This window comes from Camelus ferus, chromosome 4 (genome assembly GCF_009834535.1).
Source record: "Camelus ferus isolate YT-003-E chromosome 4, BCGSAC_Cfer_1.0, whole genome shotgun sequence".
Classification (NCBI taxonomy): Eukaryota; Metazoa; Chordata; class Mammalia; order Artiodactyla; family Camelidae; genus Camelus; species Camelus ferus.
The window spans coordinates 70,170,715-70,195,022 of record NC_045699.1 but is presented as its reverse complement, the minus strand read 5'-3'; the positions used below and the strand labels follow the sequence as shown (position 1 = coordinate 70,195,022).

The following is a 24,308-nucleotide window of genomic DNA, read 5'->3' as shown; positions in this document are numbered from 1 at the left end:
GTGTGTGTGTGTGTGTTTGTGTGTGTAGATTTTACTTCAACAAAAACCAACTCCATCTTCTGCCTTTGGACAGGAATGTTTTGCATCTTCCAGGGAGGCAGGAGGGGCCTGGAAGGTGGGCCTGTCTGGCTGGTGGCTTGGATCCCTCCTCAGCTCCCCAGACCCAGAAGGTGAGAGGGCCTGGGGTCCTTGCTCGGTATATTCTGCTGAGCCCAGCCTCCTAGCTCCTGATTTCTTAAAATTCCCCCAGACATGAGAAACCTCCCATCGCCCAGCCAACTGGAGAAAGGAGTGTGTGTGGGGGGGATTTAGAAACAGTAATAAAATAATAAAATGATAACCAAGATGGGTTAAGAGAATCCCACCATTCATTTATTACAGTTTCCTTGAGAGCCTCTTATCTGCTGAGCCCTGTGCTGGGTGCCAGGGGATACAGTAGTGGGCACAGGGGACATGGTCACTGGTCGCTGCTCCCAGGGGGCCTGCCGCATGCAAGTAAATGGAAGCCATCTCAGGAACATCCCGGGCTGGGCATTTAGGGAAGGCTGGAGGATGTGGTCCTCCACCTCAAAGGCCGAGAAAGTGGCCCTGCAAACGGCCAGGTGCATCAGGTCAGAGGCAGCAGCTACCGATAAACAAAATACACCCAGTTGCCAAGCTGTGACTTTATAACAAAAAATCGAATTGTCACACGGGCCAAACTCACACCACAGAAGCACCTGCTCCCTGCAAGCATGCTGCACAGGCTGAGACACTGTCGGTGGGAGCCAGGAGCCCTGACACCCGCAGTTGCTGCATAAAAATGTGCCCCTGCAGGGTGGGCACTATTGACAGCCTGGTTTTATAGCTGAGGACGCTGAGGCCAGTTAGAAATTCTGAAGTCACCCTAGGCCACCAGTTAGGAAGGGGCAGAGGCAAGATTGGAACGCAGGTCCGCGCAGCCTGCCCTATAAGATGGGGGCTCGCCTCCCCCTTGCTTCCTTCACTATGATGGTTGTGAGGCGCCCACAGCATAAAGGAGAAGAAAGGGTCTTCTGAACTGTCCACCCAGGGCACACACTAAGGGCAAGTTTTATTTCCCTTGACCAGATTCTGTGATGTTCTCTCTATGCGGAGCAGTGACTGAGACCAGGCTCCAGGCCCGCTGTGTGCCACAGGGGGGCCTCCAATATTCCGGGAAGAAGGGCCCATTAAGATCCCATCCTGCAGGGAATGGGAGGGAGGGTGTAGCTCAGTGGTAGAGTGCGTGCTTGTCAAGCACGAGGTCCTGGGTTCAAGCCCCAGAACCTCCATTTTAAAAAATAAATAAATAAACCTAATTACCCACACTGCCCCACCATCCCACCAGCTTGCACACAGCTGTCTTGTGAGGATCCGATGTTCTACTCTGGCCAAGTGCCTTCTCTGTCCTCCCCATAGACTTACTCCAGCCCCGTGCATTCCTAGCCTGTGCTCTTCCCAATTCCTTTCCTTTACATTGCCCATCTTCCCCCAGCCCCTTCTCTTAAAAAATGTATTTTTGTGGGGGAGGGTATAACTCAGTGGTTGAGTGTGTGTTTAGCATGCACGAAGTCCTGGGTTCAATCCCTCGTACCTCCACTAAATAAATAAACCTAATTACTCACCCCAAAAGAATTTAATTAAAAAAATGTGTTTTTGAGTTTTAATGGAAAAGAATCTGAAAAAATATGTATGTATGACTGAATTGTTTTTCTGTACACCTGAAACTAACATTGTAAACTGACTACACTTCACTAAAATTTTTTTTAAATTTATTTTTAACCGCTTTATTGAGATGCAATTTATATCTCATGCAAGAGTCATCCATTTTAAGTATACGATTTATTTGTTATGAAGCCTATCAACAACATGGAAAGTTAATTATGCTATTATGTTAAATGGAAAAAAATGAAATAAATGTGCAGGAATGCAACATAAACTACGTTATATGCATGAAAACAAATGTGCATTTGCAAAAATGACTAGCTGGAAAAACATAAAAATATTAACCAAAACGTTTTGGTTAACATGTTGGATTCAGAAATGATTTTTTTCTGTTCCTCAAAGTTTCTATAGTTTTCAATATTACTCTACGAGGACACTCTGGCTGAGCCCAGGTAAACAACATTGTGTGACACTGACAGTCCCATCTATCCCCCAGTATCTATTTGCTTTTCCTGATTGAGTTGAGCTAGGAACATGCCCAGATAAAGATCTCCAATGTTGGGAGTGACCTGATCCAGACATATGCAGCCTTCTGTAATGGTCTGGGAGCAACTCCACAAAAGCCTTATAGCCAGGAGTGGGGAGATCTAGGGTCTCCCAAGGACAGACTCTACCCTGAGAGGCAGCAGTTAGTCTGGATGAGCTAACCCCTGCAATAGGATCTGATGGAGTATGAGGTGAGTCTAGTGGCAGCTGGGGGTTGTTGACTGAAACTATTGCCAGCTCAGACCGTTTGGCCACACCTGCATGCTCAGGTGGAAGCGGGCTGTGTATATGAAAAAGTAAGAGCTCTAACATGTCGGTGTTCAACAACCCTAGTACAGATCCCCTAAAGGGGTGGTTTCCTCCCTACTACTCAGTGGAGCTGGGGTCAGTGGTCTTGAGAGCTGGGGCAGCATCATGTCAATGGCATAGGCAGTGACACAAGGGACAAGAAGGTGAATGAAGGCAGGTCCTGGGCTGTGGCAGGAGGGCTGGGGTGGAATGGCTCCTGAGCACTTAGGCACTGCTCCTTGGGCTTCTAGATCAAGGAAAACCCTGAAGTGAGGGGGAGGGGAAAGGGGAGTACATGTTCCTGTAGTTCCTTGGATGTGGCTTCTGAGCTAGTAAAGACTGGGTAGGTATTCATTCACTCAACCAATACGTCGTGAGCACCTGTTATAGACCAGGCATGGTTTTGGCACCTGGGACACAGCTGTGAACAAAATAGACCTAGTGTCTGCCCACGTGGAGCTTCCTGTCTAGCGGAAGAGACATTTAACAATGCCCAGCGCCCAATAAAAACTGTTAGACACACAAAGCAAAGCAAGGCATAGAATGACAGCTGGTGATATGTGACAAAGAGAGGCAGGGCGAAGTGTGTAGTAAGGGCCAGGTGGGGGCTCTAGATTGAGCCTTGTGGCTACCTGTGGGAGGAGGAAGTTCCAGGCAGAGCTCTGCTCCTGGGGCTGAAGCAGAGGGAGAGGGAGAGTGAAGGGAGGTGAGAGGGAGCCAGATCAAGAAGGAATAGTCAGTGTACCAACTATCTTTTGCAGCATAACTAATGCAGACTTAGTGTAATAAAGCGAAACCTTACTGATTCATTCTCATGAGGCTATAGGTTGTCCGTCTGGGTGGTTCTTCTGCTGGCCTTGTGTGGGATCATTTAGGTCGCTGCTGTCATCTTACGGCTTGCCTGGTCTGGAGGTTCCCACGTGGCCTCACTTCCATGTCTGGTAGTTGGTGCCAGGTATAGTAGGGACTCTGGATTTTATGCTGAGTGAAATAGGAGCCATTGTGGGTGGGTGTTGGTTCAACAGGAATGAGAAACTGAGTGACTTAGGATAATGAGATACTAAGTGTGACCCCAGGCCCGGGTGGCCTAGGGGTATTTGGATGATATTATTGTTACATTGAAAAAAAAAATCAACTTCCACTTCTGTCTATGAAGGAGTAAGATGCCCTGGAATTATACTCCCACTGTAAACAATGGACAAAACACAGGCACATTTTTAGACATTCAGCAGCAGGCAGCACAGAACTGTGAAAAGAGAGAGACAGACAAGGGGAGCCCTGCTGCTGCCTAGCTTTCTGCCTGGAGATAATTCCCAAACTGCAGAATGGAGAGGGGGAGACAAAGAGTCCAGTGATCTTACTGAGCTAAGAAGGCAGATGGCCCTTGTGGAGGCCAAGGCAGCTGGGATTCACGGGGCCGATGACCAGAGAGGAGGGAGCTACTAACAGAAAGAACTCCAGCCATCTGCATAGCGGCCAGTGGAGTCTTTGGTAAATGCCAGTGTCGTCCTAGAGTGAAATCCCATGAAGCTGCATAAGAACAATTTTCAAGGAAAGAAAAATGACTGGGAATCTCATACAGGACTGGGAATTGTTCAAGTATCCTCCAGCATGAGTGGAGAGACCGCACTGAACACAAGTCATCAAGTAAGACTCCTAGAAAGGCCACACCTTAAGAAGTAGAGTGAAATTATCCCTAGAGTAAGAACTAAAGCTGCCCTCAAAGAGCTTAAAAACAAATCTTTAAAGAATTAAACTAATCTACAAGTAACTAAACTGCCTTCTCTGAAGAAGTCCAATACTGTTCAAGGGAATACAAGGAAATCCAATGATGCAAGGAGGTTACAATGCCCAGTGTTAAAGATTTTAAATCATGAGCTGTACAAAAAAGTAGAAAATGTGACCCAAAGTTAGGAGAAAAATCAGTCAATAGGAGCAGACCACGCAGCAACAGGGATGATAGAATGAACAGAAATGGACATTAAAGTAGCCATTATGAATATGTTCCATACACTCAAGGATGTAAAGGAAAATATAAGCATGGTGATGAGAGAAACTGCATATATAAAAATGACTCAGTGATGAAAAATATCTGAAATAAAACATACACTTGGTGAGATTAATAGCAGATTAGCACAGAAGAAAAGAACAGTGAATTTGAAGACATAGTAACATACACTGTACAAAATGAAGCTCAGAGGAAAAACAGACTTAACAGAGAAGAATTAACTGAGTCTCTGTGATTTATGGAACAATTTGAATGGTCTATGATATGTATAATTAGAGTGCCAGAAAGGAGAGGTGGGTAGACAAACAAATTTTAGGGAAAAATTCCTGGAAATGTTCCAAATTTGATTTAAAAAATCCACACTCTAAAGCTCAATGAACTCCAAGTGGAATAAACATAAGAAAACAGTAACATGGCACCTCACGATCAGGTTGATGAAATCAGCGACCAAGAGGAAGTCTTAAAAGCAGGCAGGAAAAAAGAGATAACTTTTACAATGATAAAAGTTTTTAGCTACTTTGATCAAGAATAAGGGAGGACACAAATTACCAAGGTGAGTAGTTAAAGAGGGATGTTACTCTCAATCCTAACATACAATTAAGGATAATAAAAAAAATTATAAGCCAATAAAATCAATAACTTAAAATGGAATGGGCAAATTCCTCAAAAGACATGAAGTGCCCAAGAGGAAATGGACAACATGAATAACCCAATATAAATCAAAGAAACTGAACTCATACTTTAAAAGCATCCCACCAAGAAAATTCCAGGCCCAGGTGGCTTCACTGGTGAACTCTCTCAAATATTTGTGAAAGAAAGATTATCAATCCTACACAAGGATAAGTATAAAATACATACCTTCCTTATTTTTAATTTTTAAAAATGATATTTGACTACCTAAAGAAAAAAATAGCAACATATTGTGAGGTTTTATAGAAGCAGTATATATGACAACAAAAGCACAGAGTGAAATGTTCTAAGATTATACCGTTGTAAGATTCTTATGTCACGAGATGGTATAACATTAATGAAAGTAGACTGTGGTAAGCTAAAGCTATACAATACTGCAAACTCTAGAGAAACCACTGAAAAGGCAAAAAGTATAGCTAATAAACTGACTACTAAAAATACTCAATCCAACAAAAGTGAGGAAAATAATTTAGAATGGAAAGAACGAAATCTATAAAGGAGGAAAGTTTAAGTAAGTTGGGGGTATCAATATAATGGAATATTAATGTAGTTGTTGAAAATGTTTGAGTTTTTTGATGTAGAAAACGACTTTTATGATAGAATGTTAATTTAAAAGCAGAGTAAAACACTTGCTTTTAAAATCCTTTAACCTAAATACCTCTGCAAAAATGTTTACAAGCATAGAAAAATATGACTGAGAAGAAATATATTAAGTATAAGCAGCATGTATAATCAGGTGGTGATACGATGGGTGATGGTTATTTCTCAAAGATTTTTTTTTTAAACTCAGATGCAGCCTGATGATGGTTAAGGACGTAAACACACAAGATCTGGGGGTCAACCAAGCCAGGGTTTGGTTCTTGGCTCTGTCACTTGCTAACTGACTGAACATTGGCAAATCCACTTCTCCATATGTAAGTTGCCTCCTCTGCCAAGTGCAGATAAAAGCATGTCGTTTTGGAGATTTTAATGAGATAATGTAAATAAAATGCATAGCAAAGTGTCTGGCACAAAGTTAATATTCATTGAGTAATTCACTGATAGCTTTTATAATAAGATGAAGACAAGTTTTAAAAGACAAAACTTTTAAAAGAAACCCTCATTCACAAGGGCAGTGGAGTGGAGATCAGAACCAGGGCAGAACCCACAGCGACCAGCAACCAAGTCTTCCCAAGAACAGTGCTTCTGGCTGCAAGTACCAGAAAATCTCTCACCAGGTTAATTACTCTAAATGGTAACTGGTTACGAGAACACCACAGCGTCTTAGAGAATCCAGGTTAAGAAATGCCACCAGCTTCCATGACACGTTACGGGAACTGGGATTCTAAACCGGAGACACTCTTCCCATCACTTCCTGCTTGCTTCCTTTTTCCTTTCTGTTTGTCCCCGCACTGGGCACCACCCTCAGGCCTAAGTTCCCAGGTCCTCACTTCTGGCCATTTCCCCGGGCCCAATCCCTGGGACTGAGATTCTGATTGGCCCAGATCTAGTCAGGTGACCACCCAAGGTCCAATCAGATCTGACCAAAGGGGTGGAGTCAAGTACAAACATGGCTGCTTTAGGCTGCAGTTTGTGGAGGAAGGATAGAGAGCCTTGTAGGACAGGAGTAGCCCCCTTCCCCCCCCCAAAAGTCCTCACCAGATTCTGTCCGCTCTTTTTCTCCTCTCTGCTCAGGCTTCTCTTCTTGCTCGGGTTCTTCCTCCTCCCTAATGTAGGCTACTTAGGGCCGCGCAGCCATGGTGGGGAAGCCTCGTGTGGTCAGCCGTGGCCACCATTCCCGGGAGTTCACTGTGGGCTGTGGGCGGGACCCCAAGGATGTCACCGAAACTCTCCTCGGTTCCCCTGGCACGTGCCACAGGGCCACAGTCGGTAACAAAATGTCAGGCTGCTGGTCTAGGGTCTGACGCAGATGGGCACTTCTGGATTCCATGGTTTTTGCTGGCGAGAGGGGTCTATTCTTACAGATAAACAGGCTCTCTGGCGGATGGCGGAAGGTGGCCTTCGGCAGCACTTAAGTCAGAAAACACAAAGGTTGGTCTAAGAAAAGCATGATTGACTACACACACACACCCTCTCTGTGTAGAAATAAAGAAACAAGACTTAATGTATCATTTTTTTAAATCGTCATTTTATAGCTCCTCACTGTAGCCGCACCCTCTCCTTCAGTTTGCTGACCACTTCTGCAGGCTACAGGGGACCAGGGAACAAAGCTAGGGCCTGGCACCCCCACTACACTGCCAGCCCTGGAGAACAAGTCACAATTACAAATTATCACAACAATTAGCAGCTGTACTTGGGAGACAGGCAAAGGGAGGGGGCCCAGCTCCTCATTGTCAGCGGGTCTATTTGGCGGTGACCTTGCTCTGAAGGCGATGATATTCCTTCAGCCTGTAAACCAGATTCAAAACAAAGAAAAATGTAAATTAACAATAACAACATGCACTTAGTTCAATTAATTCAGGGAGGGCTTGGGGGTGTGTGTGTGTGTGCAGGGGGCAGCTGTTTGTTGAGATGTGTGTGAAGTTGCCTTTTTTTCCCTCCCTCCCTTCCCTCTCCTGACCCGGCCCCTCCTGCCTCCCAATCAGGATAATGTTATTAATTTATCTTAGGGGGAAAACATTGCTTGCCACTGTTGAAGACAAAGCGTTTAACTGGCAGTGGGAGAAATGAAGAGGCCATTATGAAAACCCGGTGTGTTCGGAGCCATTTAAAAGGGTTTATGGAGTCATAAAATACAAGACAGGGTGAAGAAGCGGGGAGGTGGAGGTGACTGTCAGGAGGGGAGAGTGCCCAGGACGGCTGGGCTGGATTCGATGTCTTTCCTGGTCTTGGCTTCCCGGACAAGAGGCGGGCTCGGGGAGAAAATGGGTCTGTTATCAGAGATAGGAGAGTCATGCTTTCTTCTTGACCCCAAGCCCCATGAGAAGGAAGTTGGTGATTAAGAACCCAGAGCTGACCTAAACATTATCAAGCTAAGTGAAGTAAGCCAGACAAAGACAAAAACTATACGATATCACTTACATGTGGAATCTTAAGAAACTTATTTTATCAGAAACAGATTCATAGACAAAGAAAATGAACTTTTGGTTATGGGGGGAAGGGGGAGAGGGATAAATTGGGAGTTTGGAATTTGCAGATACTATTACTGTATATGAAATGGATAAACAAGGCCCCACTGTATAGCACAGGGAACTATGTACAATATCTTGTAATAACCTATAATGAAAAAGAATGTGTGTGCGCGTGTGTGTGTATGAGTCGCTATGCTGTACACTAGAGACTAACGCAACATTGCAAATAGACTATACTTCAATTAAAAAAAGAAACCCTCAGAGCTGGACAGACAGGCCTTCTGGACTCGGCCCCACGGAGCCCTTGCTGCTGGGCCCTGCGCCCATCCTGTGTGCCAGGGTCCGGGCAGAGTGCTTCATGTCCGCGGACTGATAACCGAGCTTTCACCGCACCTGTGACGCAGGTATGGTTGACATCCCCGCTGTGATTTCCAGAGGTTCGGAAGGGGCCTGAGACCAAACTGCAGAGCCAGGATTTGAACCCAGGTCTGAGTGGCTTCAGAAGTGTGTCACCCCACTGGGCCATGGAGACCCACGTTTCCAGTTAGACCTGCAGACCTGCAGCTCATGTATGGCGACATGAAGGCAGGCGCTGGCTGGGTGACCATCTGAGGCTCCTTTCTACGTCTCAGCCATTTCCCTTGCTAACCTGCCCAGGAAAGGGGCTCCTACTGGAGTCCCTGTGGCTGGAGAAGGTGGGAGTGCATGTCAGAGGCAAACAGCAGAATATAGAGACCTGGAACCCGAGTGCCCAGGACCTTCTGTTGCTCTTGGCTGTCAGAAGGCTGTGCTTCAGGCAGCAGCCTGTCGCTCCAACAGCTCAGGGGGGCTGTTTGATGTGACCTCCCACATTCGGGGTGCATAGATGTCCTGGAGCAGTGTTAACCTGAGCAAGTTACTTAACCTCCCCGTGCCTCAGCTTCCTCAGCTGAGGAGTGGGGGTGATTCTGCCCGTCTTATAGTGAGGACGAAATGCATGGATATTTGCAAAGCCTATAGTGGCTGGCATGGTCTCCAAGTGTGGGTGCAGGAAACTAGGGCCTTGCCTCTCTCTGGGTTTATGACCAGAGGATGGGAGCAGGCTGGGTCCAAAGCAGGCACTGAGGGTCTGCGGGTGGAGGGACAGGAAGGCGGGGCTTTTCTAGGGCAGGCTAGTAGTCAGAGCACTGAGGTCCCATCAGAGCCTGCTTCCCACACCTGGAGGGTCCGAGGACCCATCAGGGCCCAAAGCTGCTCACCTGAGGGAGTTGATGTTGATGAAACCAGTGGCATCGATCGGCTCGTAATCGCCCTGCACGTTCATGCTGCAAGGAGGGAGCAGAGGCTTGTTAGCATCCCCCGGGTCTTGGCCCTGGCACTGGAGGGACCTCAGCCTCTCAGACACCCAGGCGTTTCCCCTCTGTTGATCCAACCCGCCCTGCTCTTTGGCTTTTCATTCCATTCCTTCCAATTCAGGGAGCCCTACCCTGGGCCAGGCATCATGCCAGGGCTGGAGAGCAGGGAGCCGCACCCCTGCTATGCAAATGGGTGGGTTGGGTCCTGGCCCAGCCAGTACCAGCCTGGTGAAATCCTCCTACGAACCAGAGCGCTGCGTCTGTGACCCGAGGACCCATGTTGGAGCCAGCGCTGCCTTCAGGCTCTGGGGGGTCCTCGAGGAGTGCCCAGGGACAGCTGATGTGGCCAGTGGCCTGAAGGCCTAGGAGGCCAGAGGTTACACACCAAACAGCCTCCGATATGCATGAAAGCATTCCTCAAGCTGCAGGGAGGACCCAGCATTCAAGATCTGCCCACTAAGTCGCCTTTTACCTTGTTTGCCCAGAGTGCGTCCTCGTCCAATCCCTCCTCAAACCTGGGCACCCACCCCATGCCAGCTGGTCACGAAAAGTGCCCAGTCAACTCCTGCCATACTCAATGAAACAGATTTTTTTCCCAATCTACAGTTTCCATTACTAGATTCGACAGCCTCCCTCTCTTGGGTGTTCTCATTTCTCTGCCCTTCAGAACCCTTTCCAACCATGGTCCAGCCACCTGGGTGAGCATCCTGGCTCCACCCCCAACCACAGAGCTCAGGGCAAATGCCCCTGCTCTTTGAGCCGTAGTCTCTCACTTGTGAACGGGGGCTCTCAGCATTACCACTGGCTCCACGTGCAGCGATGTAGCTGGCACCTGGCACACGGTAAGCATCACGATTACCAACCTCATTCATTCACTCACTCATATACCAGGCATTTATTAAGCACCTCCTATCTGCCAGGCGCTGTGCCAGGTGCTGAGGAAGTAAGAACAAGACCAGAGTGGCACCCGCATGGGGGTGGGGAGGGGTGTGACCAGTGCAGACAGAAGCAATCAATCATCCATCTGCCTTTGATAATTACGACTGTGATATGCTCTTTGAGGATAAGTTCAGGGTGCTGTGGTCTCAGATCTGACTCCACAAGGCCACTCTCTGAGCCCCTTGGGGAAGGGGGTCCCTCCCATTTCTCATGGACCTACTGTTGTGTCCTGCCTTGAATCAGCCCCTTGTCTTCGCAGCAGCAGAACTCCAGCCTCAGGATAAAGCAGCCTTGGGGTTCTCGATGACAAGGAGATGGCCTGTCCCCTCAGGAGCCTTCCTCAGGGAGGTGAGAGTGGGGCAGGGAGGGCAGAGGAGACCTGCCGTTTTCTGAGGCCCTGAGGCTGTGCCTCTGACTGGCTCTTTGTGGACTGTGGACTCTGTACAACAACAAATGGGGTCTCGGCGCCTCCCCCGCCACGCCCTGGCCCTGACCTTCATGGGACCTTGATGCTGGCACATGGCACTCCCACGCTCCCTGCCCTCCCTCCTTTTCACCTCCACTGGCCCCTCCAGGGCTCAGGTGGCTGAAGCCACCGAGAACCGACTAGCAAGCTCCCTGTAAGGGGAGAAGACGTCAGACTTCCGAGGGGCTGCCGCTTGGGCAGGGGAAAAACTGGCCCACACTAAAGCATCAGCTTCCTCGAATGGCTTGTGCAGACCTTGCCGGGGGTGATAAACGAAGCTTAACATGAGCCCTCCCTCCACATACACACGCAAACCACGCAGCTGGCTTCGGACACCTGGCCTCACTCCCACTGTCGGAATCGCCTCGTCCCCTTTGGAAGGAGCCCTGCGCTCAGCCCAGGGAGAAAGCAGGGCTTGGACCGCCTTCCTGCTCCCCCATGTGCATCTGTCTTTTCACCTCCATCTCCCAAGAGTCAAAACAAACTCTCCCACCCTCTTCCCCCAAGCAGGCCCTTCAAACCCCCGCCCTCCCCCAGCAGCCCCTGCAGAGAGAGGCCCACATCCAGAGGCAAACTTGTCCCAGGAGATGGGTGAAGAGTTCCCAGAGGTGTTTCTCAAAAACTGAAGACCTCTTTTAAAAACTGTGGTTTGGGTGGGGTGGAGGGGGTGCCGGTGGAAAAAAGAGTTTACAATGATTTTTTTTTTTTAACCTCCCCTGACGGTCTACAGAAAACCTCTGTGCTTTTATTTTTGCTCATTCGAGTGGCTCTGACCTGCTCTATAATTACGTTACTTTCTACCTACTGTGCCGCGGCATTTCCAGTCCTGCTACCTCTCGCGGCTTCCTCGCTGGTCCCTGTGACGCTGTCACTCAAGGGCTTTCAAGTCAGCGATGTAGAAATCAGAAAGAAAGGGGAAATGGTCGGAGACACAGTGAGAATAAATGCTCCTGCTTTTCTCTCTTTTTTCCCCCTTTCCCTTTTTACTTTATTCATTTAATCTCCCCGAGTGAGACTGTAAGGCTTAATGAAGGGTTGGACAGATTATTAGGGGCTGTGGATTTGGAGGGGGAGGGAAGAAAGAGCCAGAGAGAGAAAGAGAGAAGATAATTTGACATTTACCCCGACTGATCTAAACTGATTCGGTTATATTTATGGCTTATAAAGTGTTTAGAAAGATTGAAGGGGGGAGAGAAATGCAACACGGCAAAGAGAAGAGAGAGAAAAAAAAATAATATTGACTGCCAAACAAAACTCGTACTTTAATCGCCGACTGGCTTCCGGAAGGGGCGAGCTGGCCGCGGCCTGAGCTAGGCTGGGCCTGGGACTTGAGTCAGGTAGGGCTACCTGTCCCCCTCTTGTTTGGCCAGGTGACCTCCAAAGGGAATGCCTCGCTTCTCGGTCAAGGCCACTTTCTCGGTCATGATGCAGACACAGGAGCACCTAATAGGCCGCCGCTGCCCTTGACCCAGCCTGCCAGAGCTCCCCACCGCTCCCGCGTCCTTCTCGGCACCCTCGGCCTGGCCTGCTGGTCCTGTCCCACTCTGATGCTCCCCTCGGCAGCCTCCTCTTGGACTCACTGTCCAATGCCCTCAACGCACATTTCTCCTCCACTCTAGGCCCGTGTGTCCAGCAGCTGACTATGGTTCTCCTGGCTGATCTCAAAGAAAACTCATCCTCAAGATGTCCAAATCCAAATGCACAATTTTTTCTCCCATTCCCTCAACTTAGTGATTGCCACCAAAGTGTACTTAGCATCTCTTGCCACAAAACCCAGGGTGATTCTGCACTCTTCCATCTCCCTCGACACCCAAGCTCATTCGATTCCACCTCCTAAATACCTGTCAAATCCGTCTGCTTCTCTCTAGTCCCAGAACCATCAACCTGGTCCAAGCCACCAGCACGTCCCACGGGAGCCCTGGTTTCCACCCCTGCCAGCTCCCACCTCGCTCAAATCTGTTCTCCAGAGCAGCAGGAAAGGCCCCTCAAAAACCACAGGTCCCTTTAGGATCGGGCTCCAAAGCCCTCACACTCCAGTGTTCTTGTAGTGCCTGTGGTGCTCTGGGTTCCTCCAAGGCTCAGAATCTCTACACAGCACGTAGTCTCTCTGGAAACTCTCCTGTCCCCTCTCTACCTGGCTCACTTTTTTCTTTTGGAGATCAGCTCAAAGATGACTTCCGAGGGGAAGCTTCTGCACATGCCGGTTATTATACCCAGCCAGAGTATCCAGTACCTCCACACGGCCCAACACCACCTTTCCTCACCCTACGCTCGGCCCTTTGACTGGGGCCTTGCTCCCATCCAGCCTGTAAGTTCCACGAGGGCAGAGGCAGGTACTCTTCAGGACTGTCTCCCCTGCGCCCTGCATGTCCTCAGGCACATCTTTGTTGAGAAAGCCAGTCAGAGAAGATGTTGGACTGAGGGTCTGTGCCCAGCTGGGGCAGGTGTGGGGGTGCCTACCTCACCAGCTCCTCATTGTAGAGGGACAGTGGGGACTCCCGGCCGAGGATGTACACCTGGCCCTTGAAGACAGACACCTGCACTTTCCCTTCCACACGCTCCTGGGACTTGGCGATGCAGTGGCGGACAAACTCACACTCAGGGCTGTGCCAGAAACCTGCGGGGAGGAAAAAGAGAGGGTGCTAGGGAGCCAGGGTGCCCACTGTGCTGACGGCCTTGGGCCAGGACACAGGGAGGACTTGGGCACATTGCACCTCACCCCATCATGGCAGACGTGAGCTTGGGAGGGCCGTCCCACATCTGCCTCATTCACTGTGAAGTTCTGGCACCATGTGCTCTTGTAAATGACTGTGTTAAGGATCAGTCCCGCCAGCTCCTGTCCTGTAACCTTGCTGGACTCCTGTGGGTGAAGACGTGCCTGCGCAAGACTGCAATGCAGTCAACCCCAAAGGTCACGAGGGTCTAACCCACTGCTTCATACCACAGACATTCAGGGAGTGCCAAGGGCAAGGTGCTGGGGACACAGTGGTGGAGGGACCCCATCCTTTGGCCCCATGGGGCTCAGTCTTATCAGGGCAGCAGACAGCTGGGCAGGAGACCTCAAGTAAGACTCAGGCATAGGTCACCAGGGCTGAGATGTGGGTGCCCAGCAAGACCATGTGTATGGTCTTCACTTCTCTGTGCCTCTGTTTCCCCATCTATTGAGTCCAGGGCTAGTGGGCTTACAGTGCATGGGGGCCCTGGGCTCACTGGTCAAGAGCTGGGAAGAGCCCCACACCTCAAGATGGGCAGGCTCCTTGGAAATCAGTGACTCACCTTTAAAATACTGCTCATATTTTCTTTTTCAAAAAATACTTTATTTATTTATTATTATATTGTTTAATGATTTTATTTTGGCAGAGAGGGGAGGTAATTAGGTTTATTTACTTTTGGAGGAGGTACTGGGGATTGAACCCAGGACCTTCTGTTTGCTAAGCATGCGCTCTATCACTTGAGCTAATCCCTCCCCCCTAAAATAATGCTAATATTTTCATATGCAGATATTTCTGCATGTGAAGCACAGGCACCAGGCTAAGTTCTCTTCACCTGGACTAACTCTTTGAATCCTCACAAACAGTCCCAGGACAAAAAGCTCTCTTGGCCTCTTTCTCTTCTTTTATTTTTTTCTTATTTTATTTTTCAATTTATTTTTTAATGGAGGTACTGGGGATTGAACCCAGGACCTCATGCATGCTAAGTATGTGCTCTACCACTGAGCTGTTCCCTATTCCCCAGCCTCTCTCTTTTCTGCATGAGGAAGTGAGGCTCCGGGAATTTGAGAGACTTCTCCAAGATCACACAGGCCGAAGTGGGGGACCTGACCTCAGCTGGCCTAAGTTATAACAACTCTGCTTCATATGATCATCTTGGCGCTCTCCCATCTGCATCTGCACCATCCCCGAGGCGCCTGAGAAATGTTCTACCTCCCCTGTCACTCACATCTGTCCCCTAGATCCCTTGGGTTGGGGAGGGCCATGCACTCAGTCCCCCGGTCGGCTCGGGGTCTGGACAGTGGCTCCTCTCATTCTCTGCTGAGGGCAGGCGGCTGTGGCCAGGGTTGGGGGAGGGACAGCGTGAGGGGTAGGGTTTCTCTGAAACGGAGCTGGGAAGGTGAGCCCACCTGGGCAGCTGTGGGGCCAGATGGTGCGCGATCTCCTGCCCTGATAAAGGGCCGGGTCAGCCGCGGGTCTGCGGCTATTGTTGGAGGCCCGGGCCTCCAGGGGCACCTGCTGAGGCTCTCCGTGGGAAAGGGGAGCAGGCCCTCTCGGCGCTGGGGTCCGGTGGCTCATAGACGTCGGGGAGGATGGGGCAGGGGGAGAATGGGCTAGGTCCTCAGTCTGTGGGGCCCTGCTATTTGAGTTCACATCAGCTCCGCCTTCACAAGCAACCTAATCTCTGTGCCTCAGTGTCCTTTGCTCGGTGAGATGACACTAACCACCTTCCAGGGGGTTGTGAGGATTCAGTGAGCATTTTGCATTTGAGATCTGAACATGGCCTCTGCCAGCCCTCCCTGTGTACAGGGAGACAGACACCCAGAGAGGGAAAGAGCCTTTCCAAAGCCACACAGCGAGACCCTGAGGGCTCCTGACTCTAGCCCAGACCCCGGTGGGAGGGGACACGGATGGCCACCCCCCGCCATGCCCCAGTGGCTCAGCCATCTTTCTAAGTTAGGATAATTAGACCATTAGGATCCAGGCTGGGAGACAGGCGGGAGATGGAGCCAGAGATAGGGGGGCAGAGACCCCTGTGGGTGCACCTGGCCTGGGCTTTATTGCCCCCCTCCCCACGGGGCCTTGTGCTCAGATTTCTCTTCCCAGCAGACCCAGCCTGGGGAGGGGATGCTGAGCCTGGGGTGCTGCACTGGGGAGGCCCTGTATGTCCCAGGCTGGGGGACGCCCTGTGGGTGGGGCCTGGGGCTGGGCCGGACTCTCTACCAATTGGGACGACAACTCTTTGTGCTTTAGACCCACTTTACTGCTGAAGCAACTGAGGTGAGGGGAGAGGTGGGCTACACCCTTAAATGAGATGAGTCCTGAGGCTGGGGTCCTGCCAGGACGACTCTTGTTGGGAGGGGCCAGTGTCTGCTCCTGGAGGGAGGCGGCCTGTATGAACCCCGTACAGGCAGGTCAGGAAATCTGGGGATGGGGTGAGAGGAGGGGGAGGTGGCCAGCGGTCACAGGAGCCAGGGCATCTAGGAGTGGGTCTGAGGCAGAAAGGCTTCCCCAGGCCTCAGTCTTCCAAGGCCCTGAGACTTCGAGGAAGTTGAATACCACAGCAGAGTCATGGCTCTGTAGCTGGGAAGCTGGAAAGGACGGAGAAGGGACCTGGCCTGGTGCCCTTTATTTCACAGGAGGGGAAACTGAGGCTCAGGGAGGAGACAGACCTACTCAAGGTCATAAACCCAGAGAGAGGCAAGGCCCCAGTTTCCTGCATCCACACTTGGAGACCATGCCAGCCACTAGAGGCTTTGCAAATATCCATGCATTTCGTCCTCACTATGAGATGGGCAGAATCACCCCCACTCCTCAGCTGAGGAAGCTGAGGGACAGGGAGGTTCAGTAACTTGCTCAGGTTAACGCTGCTCCAGAACATCTATGCACCCCGAATGTGGGAAGTCACATCAAACAGCCCTCGTGAGCTGCTGGGGGTTCAGGCTGCTGCCTGAGGCCCACCCTGACATCTCTGGGGGCATCTATGGACGTCAGAGGCATCTGGGTGAAGTTAATATTAATAACAAGTCCCTGGGAGGAGCCTCCACTCCGAGATTTTATTCCCTTTTAGACCTAATCACTGTAACTCATTTGGGGATGCAGAGGGCTGGATGCGTGACAGCAAGGACTCAACCCAGACAGTCTGGTGCAGAGGTACCAGCCCCGCAGCCAGGGAGCAAGCTGTGTCCCAGGCGCCTGGGCTCCCCTGTACACGCCACTGTGTCCCTCGATCACCTTCCTGCCCCATTGGGATCTACTGGAGTGGCCAAGAACTTGGCCTCTGAAGCCAGAATCCTGGACTCAAAGCTTCCGCTCAGCAGCTGTGAAACCTTGGACAAGTGTCTCTATCTCACCTCTGTGCAGCCAAGATCAGGTAATACTCGTCAGTGCCCAGCTCAAGGCTGGGCAGCGAGAGACATGGCAGCCATCCTGGTGTGGGAGGGAGGCTGGTGGCCCCCGGAGCAGGAGTAGCCCCGGGCCAGGTGCTCTCCCCTCATCGCAGCCTGCCACGTCTTAATGACTCTGCCACTTTGTAACCAAAATCCACCTTTCAGTGTGGCCACCCTGCTGAGCGAGGGAGCCCGCAGGAGACAATGGTATTTAAACACCTGTCTGTACCTGGGGAGAGGGGACTGGGCTTCAGAGCTGCTGGGAACAATGGGAGGGAGAAAATAATGCCAACCAATAACCACCAAGTCCCCTTGAAATCCCAAGATGAGTTACAGCGATTAGGAGGTTTCAGAGAAAACAGCACCTCGGAGAGGGTGGCGAGGGGAAGAGGCGAGGGCAGTGGCGGTTCGTCCCAGGCCGTTACTATTACTATTAACTTTCCTGGGGCCCCCCTGACATCCGGGCCCCTGTGGGTGGGAAGACTAGCCTGTCCCCACAACAGCTCAGAGGGGACCCTGGGATGTGATTTCTCAAATTAGGAAACCTGAATGTTACAGAGCAGGGTCAGCCCTTTCTGGAAAGGGCCAGAGAGTGACGATTTTGGTCTCTGCAGAGCCACGTGGCTTCTCGCCAAACCACTCCGCTCTGCCACCGTAGCGCCAAGGTAGCCAGACAGCGTATCATGGGTGAGCCAGACTGGGTCCGCAGAACGACTTAGGGACACTGAGATTTGAATTTCCTATAATTTCCATATGCCATGAGATAGTATTGTTTTTTTAAAAAAATTCTCCAGTAATTTAAAAATGTAAAAACTAGTCTTAACTGAACAAACTAGTCATGGGTTGAACAAAAATAGTTGACAGGTGGGATTGGTCACCCCTATTATAATGCGAGGGCTGGATTTGGAGTCGGGAGGCCTGGATTTTAACTCCGCGACAACAGGTAGGGCACGGAAACTCAGTCTCCCCATCTGGCGAGTGGAGACCGACCCACACTGCGTGCATGGGCTGGGCACGCGGCCATCCCAGTGGTTTCCCAGCGGGGCTCCGGCCCAGGCAATGCCCAGGCCTGGGGCTCAGTTCTCGGTCAAGGTGGGCTTTCCCTTGCTTGAGGCAGTTCAGGTAGTGGCTTCAGGTTCTGCCTGGAGACAGGCTGACCTGGGGTCAAGTGCAGCCAGGCCACTTCCGGTTGCGTCACTTTACATAAGCTCCTTTCAGACTGAGCCTCAGTTTCCTCATCTGTAAAAGGGGCTGGCCGCAGCTCTCTTACAAACACTGGGAGGCCCCTAGGATGGCTCGTGTCCCCACAACAGCCTGGCACCTGGCATGTGCTGGATAAGACTTGGCAGCCTCAGGGATGACAGGAGCTGCTTCCCTGGCCTGCTGGAGTCATGCAGCTCGCAGGTAGCAGAGGCAGCGAGACATCCTAGGGGACTGGCACATTTCCCTCGACACCCTGTGAACAAGGCAGGTCCCAGCATCCCCTCTCACTCCCTTGTCCCCTGCCCTTTCTCCACCCCCTTCAACCTGCATCTTCCGGGCGCAGGGTGCAGTGGGCAAGGTGGGACTGGAGGAGGGGTCCCCTGGGTGGGGGAGGGGAGGGGAGCGGCTGCAGGGTCTACGCACCCGTGTATACCAGCTCGGCGAATTTCAAGCCCAGGCCTTGTTTGATTTTGCGTACTTCCCGATCCATGGTGAAGGCCTCGATGTCTAAATGAGCGTGGTAAAGGATCGTCCCCGCTGGGGTCTCGTAGATACCTAGCCATTTTTCCAGGCAGGGGGAAAAGAAGAAAAAAGAGAGAAACACATGAAACCCAAACTGTCAGCGAATGACAAAAAAAAAAAAAATAATAATGACTCGTCTGACAGGAGACAGCCGGTCGGACCCATTCACGCCCAGCTTGCTGCAAAATGCGTCTGTCATTATGTTCACGCTGGGGCCACGACAGTCCACTCTGCGGCTTGCGGAGAAAATGTCTAGATGCCCCCCTTTGAAGAGGCCCTCAGACGCTGGAAAATGACAGGGTTTCAGAGCCGCTCCCCTCTCCTTCCCGACTCGTGCCCACCGGCCTGCAGCTGAAAACCTGTAATTAAACCGACAATGGTGGAGCCCAGGGCCCCAAGTGTCCCTTCCCACCTTCCACCAGGGAGCCCGGGGAGGGGACGGCTGGGCACACGTGAGCGCACATGTGTCCACATGTGCGCACACGTGCCGCCTTCAGCCGGCGGCTCCCCTGCAGCCACGTCTCTGCAGAGAAACCCTGACCTGTGCTGATCCCACTCTACAGATGGGGAAACTGAGCCCCAGAGAAGGGACGCGGCTGAGGTGGAGCTGGGAACTGAGTCTAGGCCCCCGCGTTCCTGACCAGCACTTTGGGCTGGTTGGTGATGCGGCCAAACCCAGACAGTGGTGGGAAGGCGGTCCTGCTAAGTCTTCTCCCCATCACCTCAGGTCCAGGTCCTCCATTTGCCAGACAACCTGCTTGGACCAGGTGGTCTCCAGGTGATGAGGGGGCACCTGGCCCTGAGCTGAGCAAGGTCCCGGGAGGAAGGTCTGATTAGTAGCGCCACCCTAGATTTGAGGGCAGTGGGTCCCCAAGGAGCAGGATTACGCACAATGCGCACAAGGCCAGGCTCCCATTTCCCAGCAGCGTGGCCCCGTGAATGAAGATCGGGTGAGTACCTTGGACAAACCCGCCCTGCGTCTGCTGGGCTGATAGAGGGGTAATGACCGCCCTATCCCCACAAAGGCCACCCCAGAAGGTCCCTTTCTTCCCACCACATAACTTTACAGCCTTAAAGGGGCAAGTTTTCAGTGACTCTCAAAATTGACCACCATCATCTTTCCATAGAAAGGATGTACACACCTGTGTACGGCAGCGCTGTTCACATAGTCAAAAGGTGGAAGCCACCAGAATGTCCACCAACAGATGAGCAGATAAACAAAATGGGATGTTTACATACAATTAAATATTCAGCCTTAAAAAGGAAGTCCTGTGGCACCACGGATGAACCCCGAGGACATGGTGCACAGGGAGGCAAACCAGCCACCAAGAGACAAGCACTGTGTGATCCTGCTTACGTGAGGTCCCTAGAGGAGTCCCACTCACAGAAACAAAGTAGAATGCTGGGTGCCGGGGCGGGGGTGGGGGTGGGGAGCGGGGAGTGAGTGTGTAATCACTTTGGGAAGATGAAAAAGTTCTGGAGACGGTGGTAGTGGTGGTGGTGGTCGATGTCCAGCAACGTGAATGTTATAATTAGTGCCACTAAACTGCACACTTCAAACAGTTAAAATGGTAAGCTTTGTTTTCTATTTCACTACAATTAAAAAAAAAATGCTTAAAAAAAAGAAAAAACCCAAACCAGAAAGGAGATTGTTTCAACTTCAAAGTCCAAAGGGGACACAGGCAAGGCTGTGTCTGATGTGAGTAGCCAGAAATTTCCTCTTCTGAGACATCTTTAAGTCCGGAAATCACAGAAGTGTCACGGCCCTAGAGAAAAGCCTTTGAGGACGGCCCCAGTGTGGTGTTCGCCTAACTTAGCTGCAGATTTGTTATTCAAACCGTCTTAGGCAGAAGCTTAGCATGTACGATTGATAACTAGACCCTGCTGGGTGGAGCGGAGCCCCCCCCCCGCAAACCCTGGGCTCCACCACACAGTATTTAAAAGGTAGAGCTGGGCCAATATACCAGTTTCACAGATGGGAAGACTGAGCCCCGGGGAGGGACATGACTTGCCCAGGGAAACCAGGACCTGCATCCAGCCTTTCCATCTCTGTTCCAGGTTGCATCTCAGGGCCTTTTGCAAAGTCATCCAGGGCTCACCAGGTGTGAAAGGGACACCCAAGTCTGAGATGCTGTGGCCAAGGAAGACCCTGAGCTGTTCCCAAGGCTCCAAGGTGCTCTGGAGCCAAAAAGAGCCTCTTGGGGGAGGTGTGAGTCCCTCATCCGCAAACCCCTGATAGCCTGGTCTCGGGGCACGTGCATGTCAAGGAGACCAGGCACTCATATGATTACAACGTGCCCATCCCATTTCACCCACGTGGCTGCAGCTCTCGAGCCATCTCTGCTGTCCTGAATCAGTGGTGGCGGTAAATGCCTCCCCAGCAGGAAAAAACCAACACCCCCAGGTTTATGCACCAAGGTCCAAGCCCTCGACTCCCTCAGGGGTTCCTCAGACCCCCACTAGGTCTCAGCATTACTCCTGTAAATACAGTGCAAACAGGCTCGGTCATCCACATCTGCAAAGGGGCTCGGAGACGCAACCCAGAAAGAGCTCAGAGAGGCTGATGGAGTAGGAGTCGGGTGGGCGGCTGAGAAAATGACAGCATGAGAGCAGGGACCGGAGGTGGCAGAGGGGGACACAGAAAACCCGTGAAAAGCAGACAAGATCTCAGCACAAGATTTGGGGCCACTCCTTGTGGAGGACATTATGATGCCACAAACAAGTGGCTCCCAATGGCCCCAGGCCACCAAGAACGGCCTGAGGGTTCAGCAGTCTGTTTATAAAGATAAAGGTGTGCAGAACGTTTGGCGATATCTGCCTCCCAAATGGCAGAAAGAGCCCCGATGTGAAGGCAGGTTTTCAATTATCCTAGAAACTTTACCACCAAGAGCCAGTGACAGCAAGACAACGACAAAGCCCTGTTTGTCCTTTCATCCTGGTGTAAACTAGGAACCCCATACTTACTGGATTGGAAGTGGGCCTTCTAATTCCTTCTGTTCATTATTTTTGCCACACTTTAGAAAACCCCAGAAGCATTCAAAGCCCATCCTTACACTGCATACACGCCCGTGACAGCCGGCCAACAGCGGCAGCCCTCTTCATTTTCAGCTCCTGGGGAACCTGGCTGCCTCTCTGCTTTTCTGTCCTCAGCTGGCCAGCCGTGGGGCGGGGTCCACGCTGTATTTGCAGGGCTGGTCTGTAGACCAGAAGTCCCTTGCAACTTACACCTTCATGGAGAATATGCAGCTCAGCTCAAGGAAGAGCCCTGACTTGCCCCGGGGACCCCCTGCCATTGCCCCATCATATCTGCTCCCCAGTATAAGAGCAGAGAGTTTCTGGAGGGCAGAGCCACCCGTTCCTGAGCCCTAGGAACCAGCCTCATGGCTGTCAACCCTCCAAGGAAGACACAGGAAGAATCACAGGCCACAAAAAAGCCACAGCCATGAAATTAATATTATCACCAGCACAATTAATATTCCTGTTCTTTTTCTTAGAAGGTGTTAAAGTTAATTGTGACTGATGAAAAAGCTTGTTTTCAGGTGTGTGTGCGTGTGTGTGTGCGTGTGTGCATCTTAAAGATCTTCCCTCTCCTCTCCACAGGGGGAGGGGATACAGATGATTTCTGTGTATTTCTTCTGGGGAAAAAAAATGACTTAAAAAAAACCAGTGACAGAAACCTGATGCTAAAAGACTATGGATTTGGGGCTTTTGACAGTCGGCATACAAACCACTGCGCAAAGAGAAGGAGGAAATGACAGCTGAGTCTCCGTGTCGCTGTGGAAGAGACAACAGACATCTTCGGAGTGACACGCACAGCGGATTCAAGTGTCTATTTTCATCTCCCCGTGTTTACAGGAAAAAGACAGAGGTGTCAGCGGTTCTCTGTGGAGCAGCTTCAATCACACCATAATTACTGCCAAGGAGCGGGAGGGGAAGAAGGGCGAGGAGCTGGGGGGCGGCCGGGGGTGGGGGAGAGTGGACCAAGGAGGAAGAGGTGGGGACCAGAACAGCTGCTGCCGCTTAAATTCTTCTCATCTGCTCCCAAGGCTGCCAGGTTAGCCCAGATTGAGCAATTTGGCAGAATTGAGCGGGATCCGCCAACTCAGCTGGGGTGTGGGGGTGGGAGTGGGGGTTAGGGCACCTGGACTAGTTTCTGGTCCTGTGGGAAAGCAGTATCCAGAGGGAGGGATTTGGAAAGGCCGGGGGAAGGAGGTTGGCTGGAGCCCAAAGGCTCCCCTCTTAGGTACCAGGGCCAAGGAGAGAGGCGGTTGCCATGGTGATGGGGAGGCAGGTCCTGGTGGGACTCGAGCCATCCTCTATGCCCTGGCGGCCCGCAGGCCCCACCTGGGAATCAGGGTGGGCCTCTGAGGCTGCCCATCCCAGGCCTCTGGGAGTGAGAATGCCTTTGCTTCACAGGTCTCCCTCCGCTCTGGAACGTTCCATCTGAGCAGAACCTCTGGGAGGCCTGGACAGGTGGGCGGCAACCCCTTGCTCCTTGGCCAAGAAGAGGAGCAGTAAGGAGGAAGTGAGAGAGGAGGGGGGAATGGGTGAGAGGTGGGAAGGGTGGAGCAAAGAGGGCAGAGAGTGGGAGGGAGGAGTAGAGGGCAGAAGAGGAAGCAGGCGATGAGGAGTGGGTGGAGGTGAGACCCCAGGGCAGGGCTGGGAACAGAGGAACCGGCTGGAGAGGTGAGGGAAGGGCAGGCACAGGCTCCTTCCCTGCTTCCCTCCTGCCTGCCTCGCCCCCCCTTCTCCTCCCCACTGATTTCATTTACTTCACTTAATTAGCCCCCCTCCAGAGTTAAAAAGATAATGTGATAATGACGATGTGAACAGCCACAATACAGCGAAAGCCACTCCATCTGCAGCTTCCCGGGCCCCCAGCCTGCTGACCTCAAGGCCCTGAGCGCTGCCGACCTGGCCACCCCAGACCCAGGGCACTAGCACCGCCCAACTTCCTACCCATCCATCCCAACCCCCCCCCCCCGAAAAAACCCAAACCCTTAACGAATTTCAATTACGAGCTTTGTAAAATCAATACAAATGACATTTCCCCCGTACACGAAGGTACGAACAATAGCGTCTTCCTGTTCTGCCCTCAATATAATTGACAATTAACAGCTTCTCCCATTACTGTAGACCTAATAAAAACCTCATGGGCAAATCCACAATGCCCTCACTTATTGTCCCCCACCCCTTTCTTTCTCACAGTGAATTATTGGACATGGAGAAGTAGAAGCAAGACCTCACCCTGAAATTATGAAACAACTCTCTTCTCTCACCCCCCAGCCCAGACCAGGAAATAGGCAGCATGCAGAGGAAGACGTCCCAATCACTGGGGGGGCCCACCTTTGTCGGTGGGGGTCGCAGACGGGGACAGCGACTTGCCTAAGGTCATACCGCAAGTTCTTGAGAGTGAGAATCCAGGTTGTCTTCCCCAAAGACTGTTCAACTCCCAGGCTAAATTCTATGTGTTTAG

At 51.3% G+C, this 24,308-nt stretch overlaps 1 protein-coding gene and 1 non-coding gene across 2 annotated transcripts in view; one reads left to right on the top strand and one right to left on the bottom strand.

Moving 5' to 3' along the window:
• Positions 1-1,220: 1,220 nt before the first annotated feature.
• TRNAD-GUC lies at positions 1,221-1,292 on the top strand. The gene has a single exon. It is a non-coding gene; the product is annotated as a tRNA-Asp (tRNA).
• A 6,011-nt stretch (positions 1,293-7,303) lies between these two features.
• The window catches only part of ASS1 (argininosuccinate synthase 1), a 51,350-nt gene continuing 34,345 nt past the window's right edge, over positions 7,304-24,308 (bottom strand). The window contains exons 12-15 of the mRNA XM_032478663.1: positions 18,734-18,865; positions 13,468-13,624; positions 9,507-9,572; positions 7,304-7,585 (exon numbers count right to left, since the gene is read on the bottom strand). Coding sequence (XP_032334554.1) covers positions 7,540-7,585; positions 9,507-9,572; positions 13,468-13,624; positions 18,734-18,865 — 401 coding nt within the window. The 3' untranslated portion in view covers positions 7,304-7,539. The remainder of the gene's footprint in view (positions 7,586-9,506; positions 9,573-13,467; positions 13,625-18,733; positions 18,866-24,308) is intronic.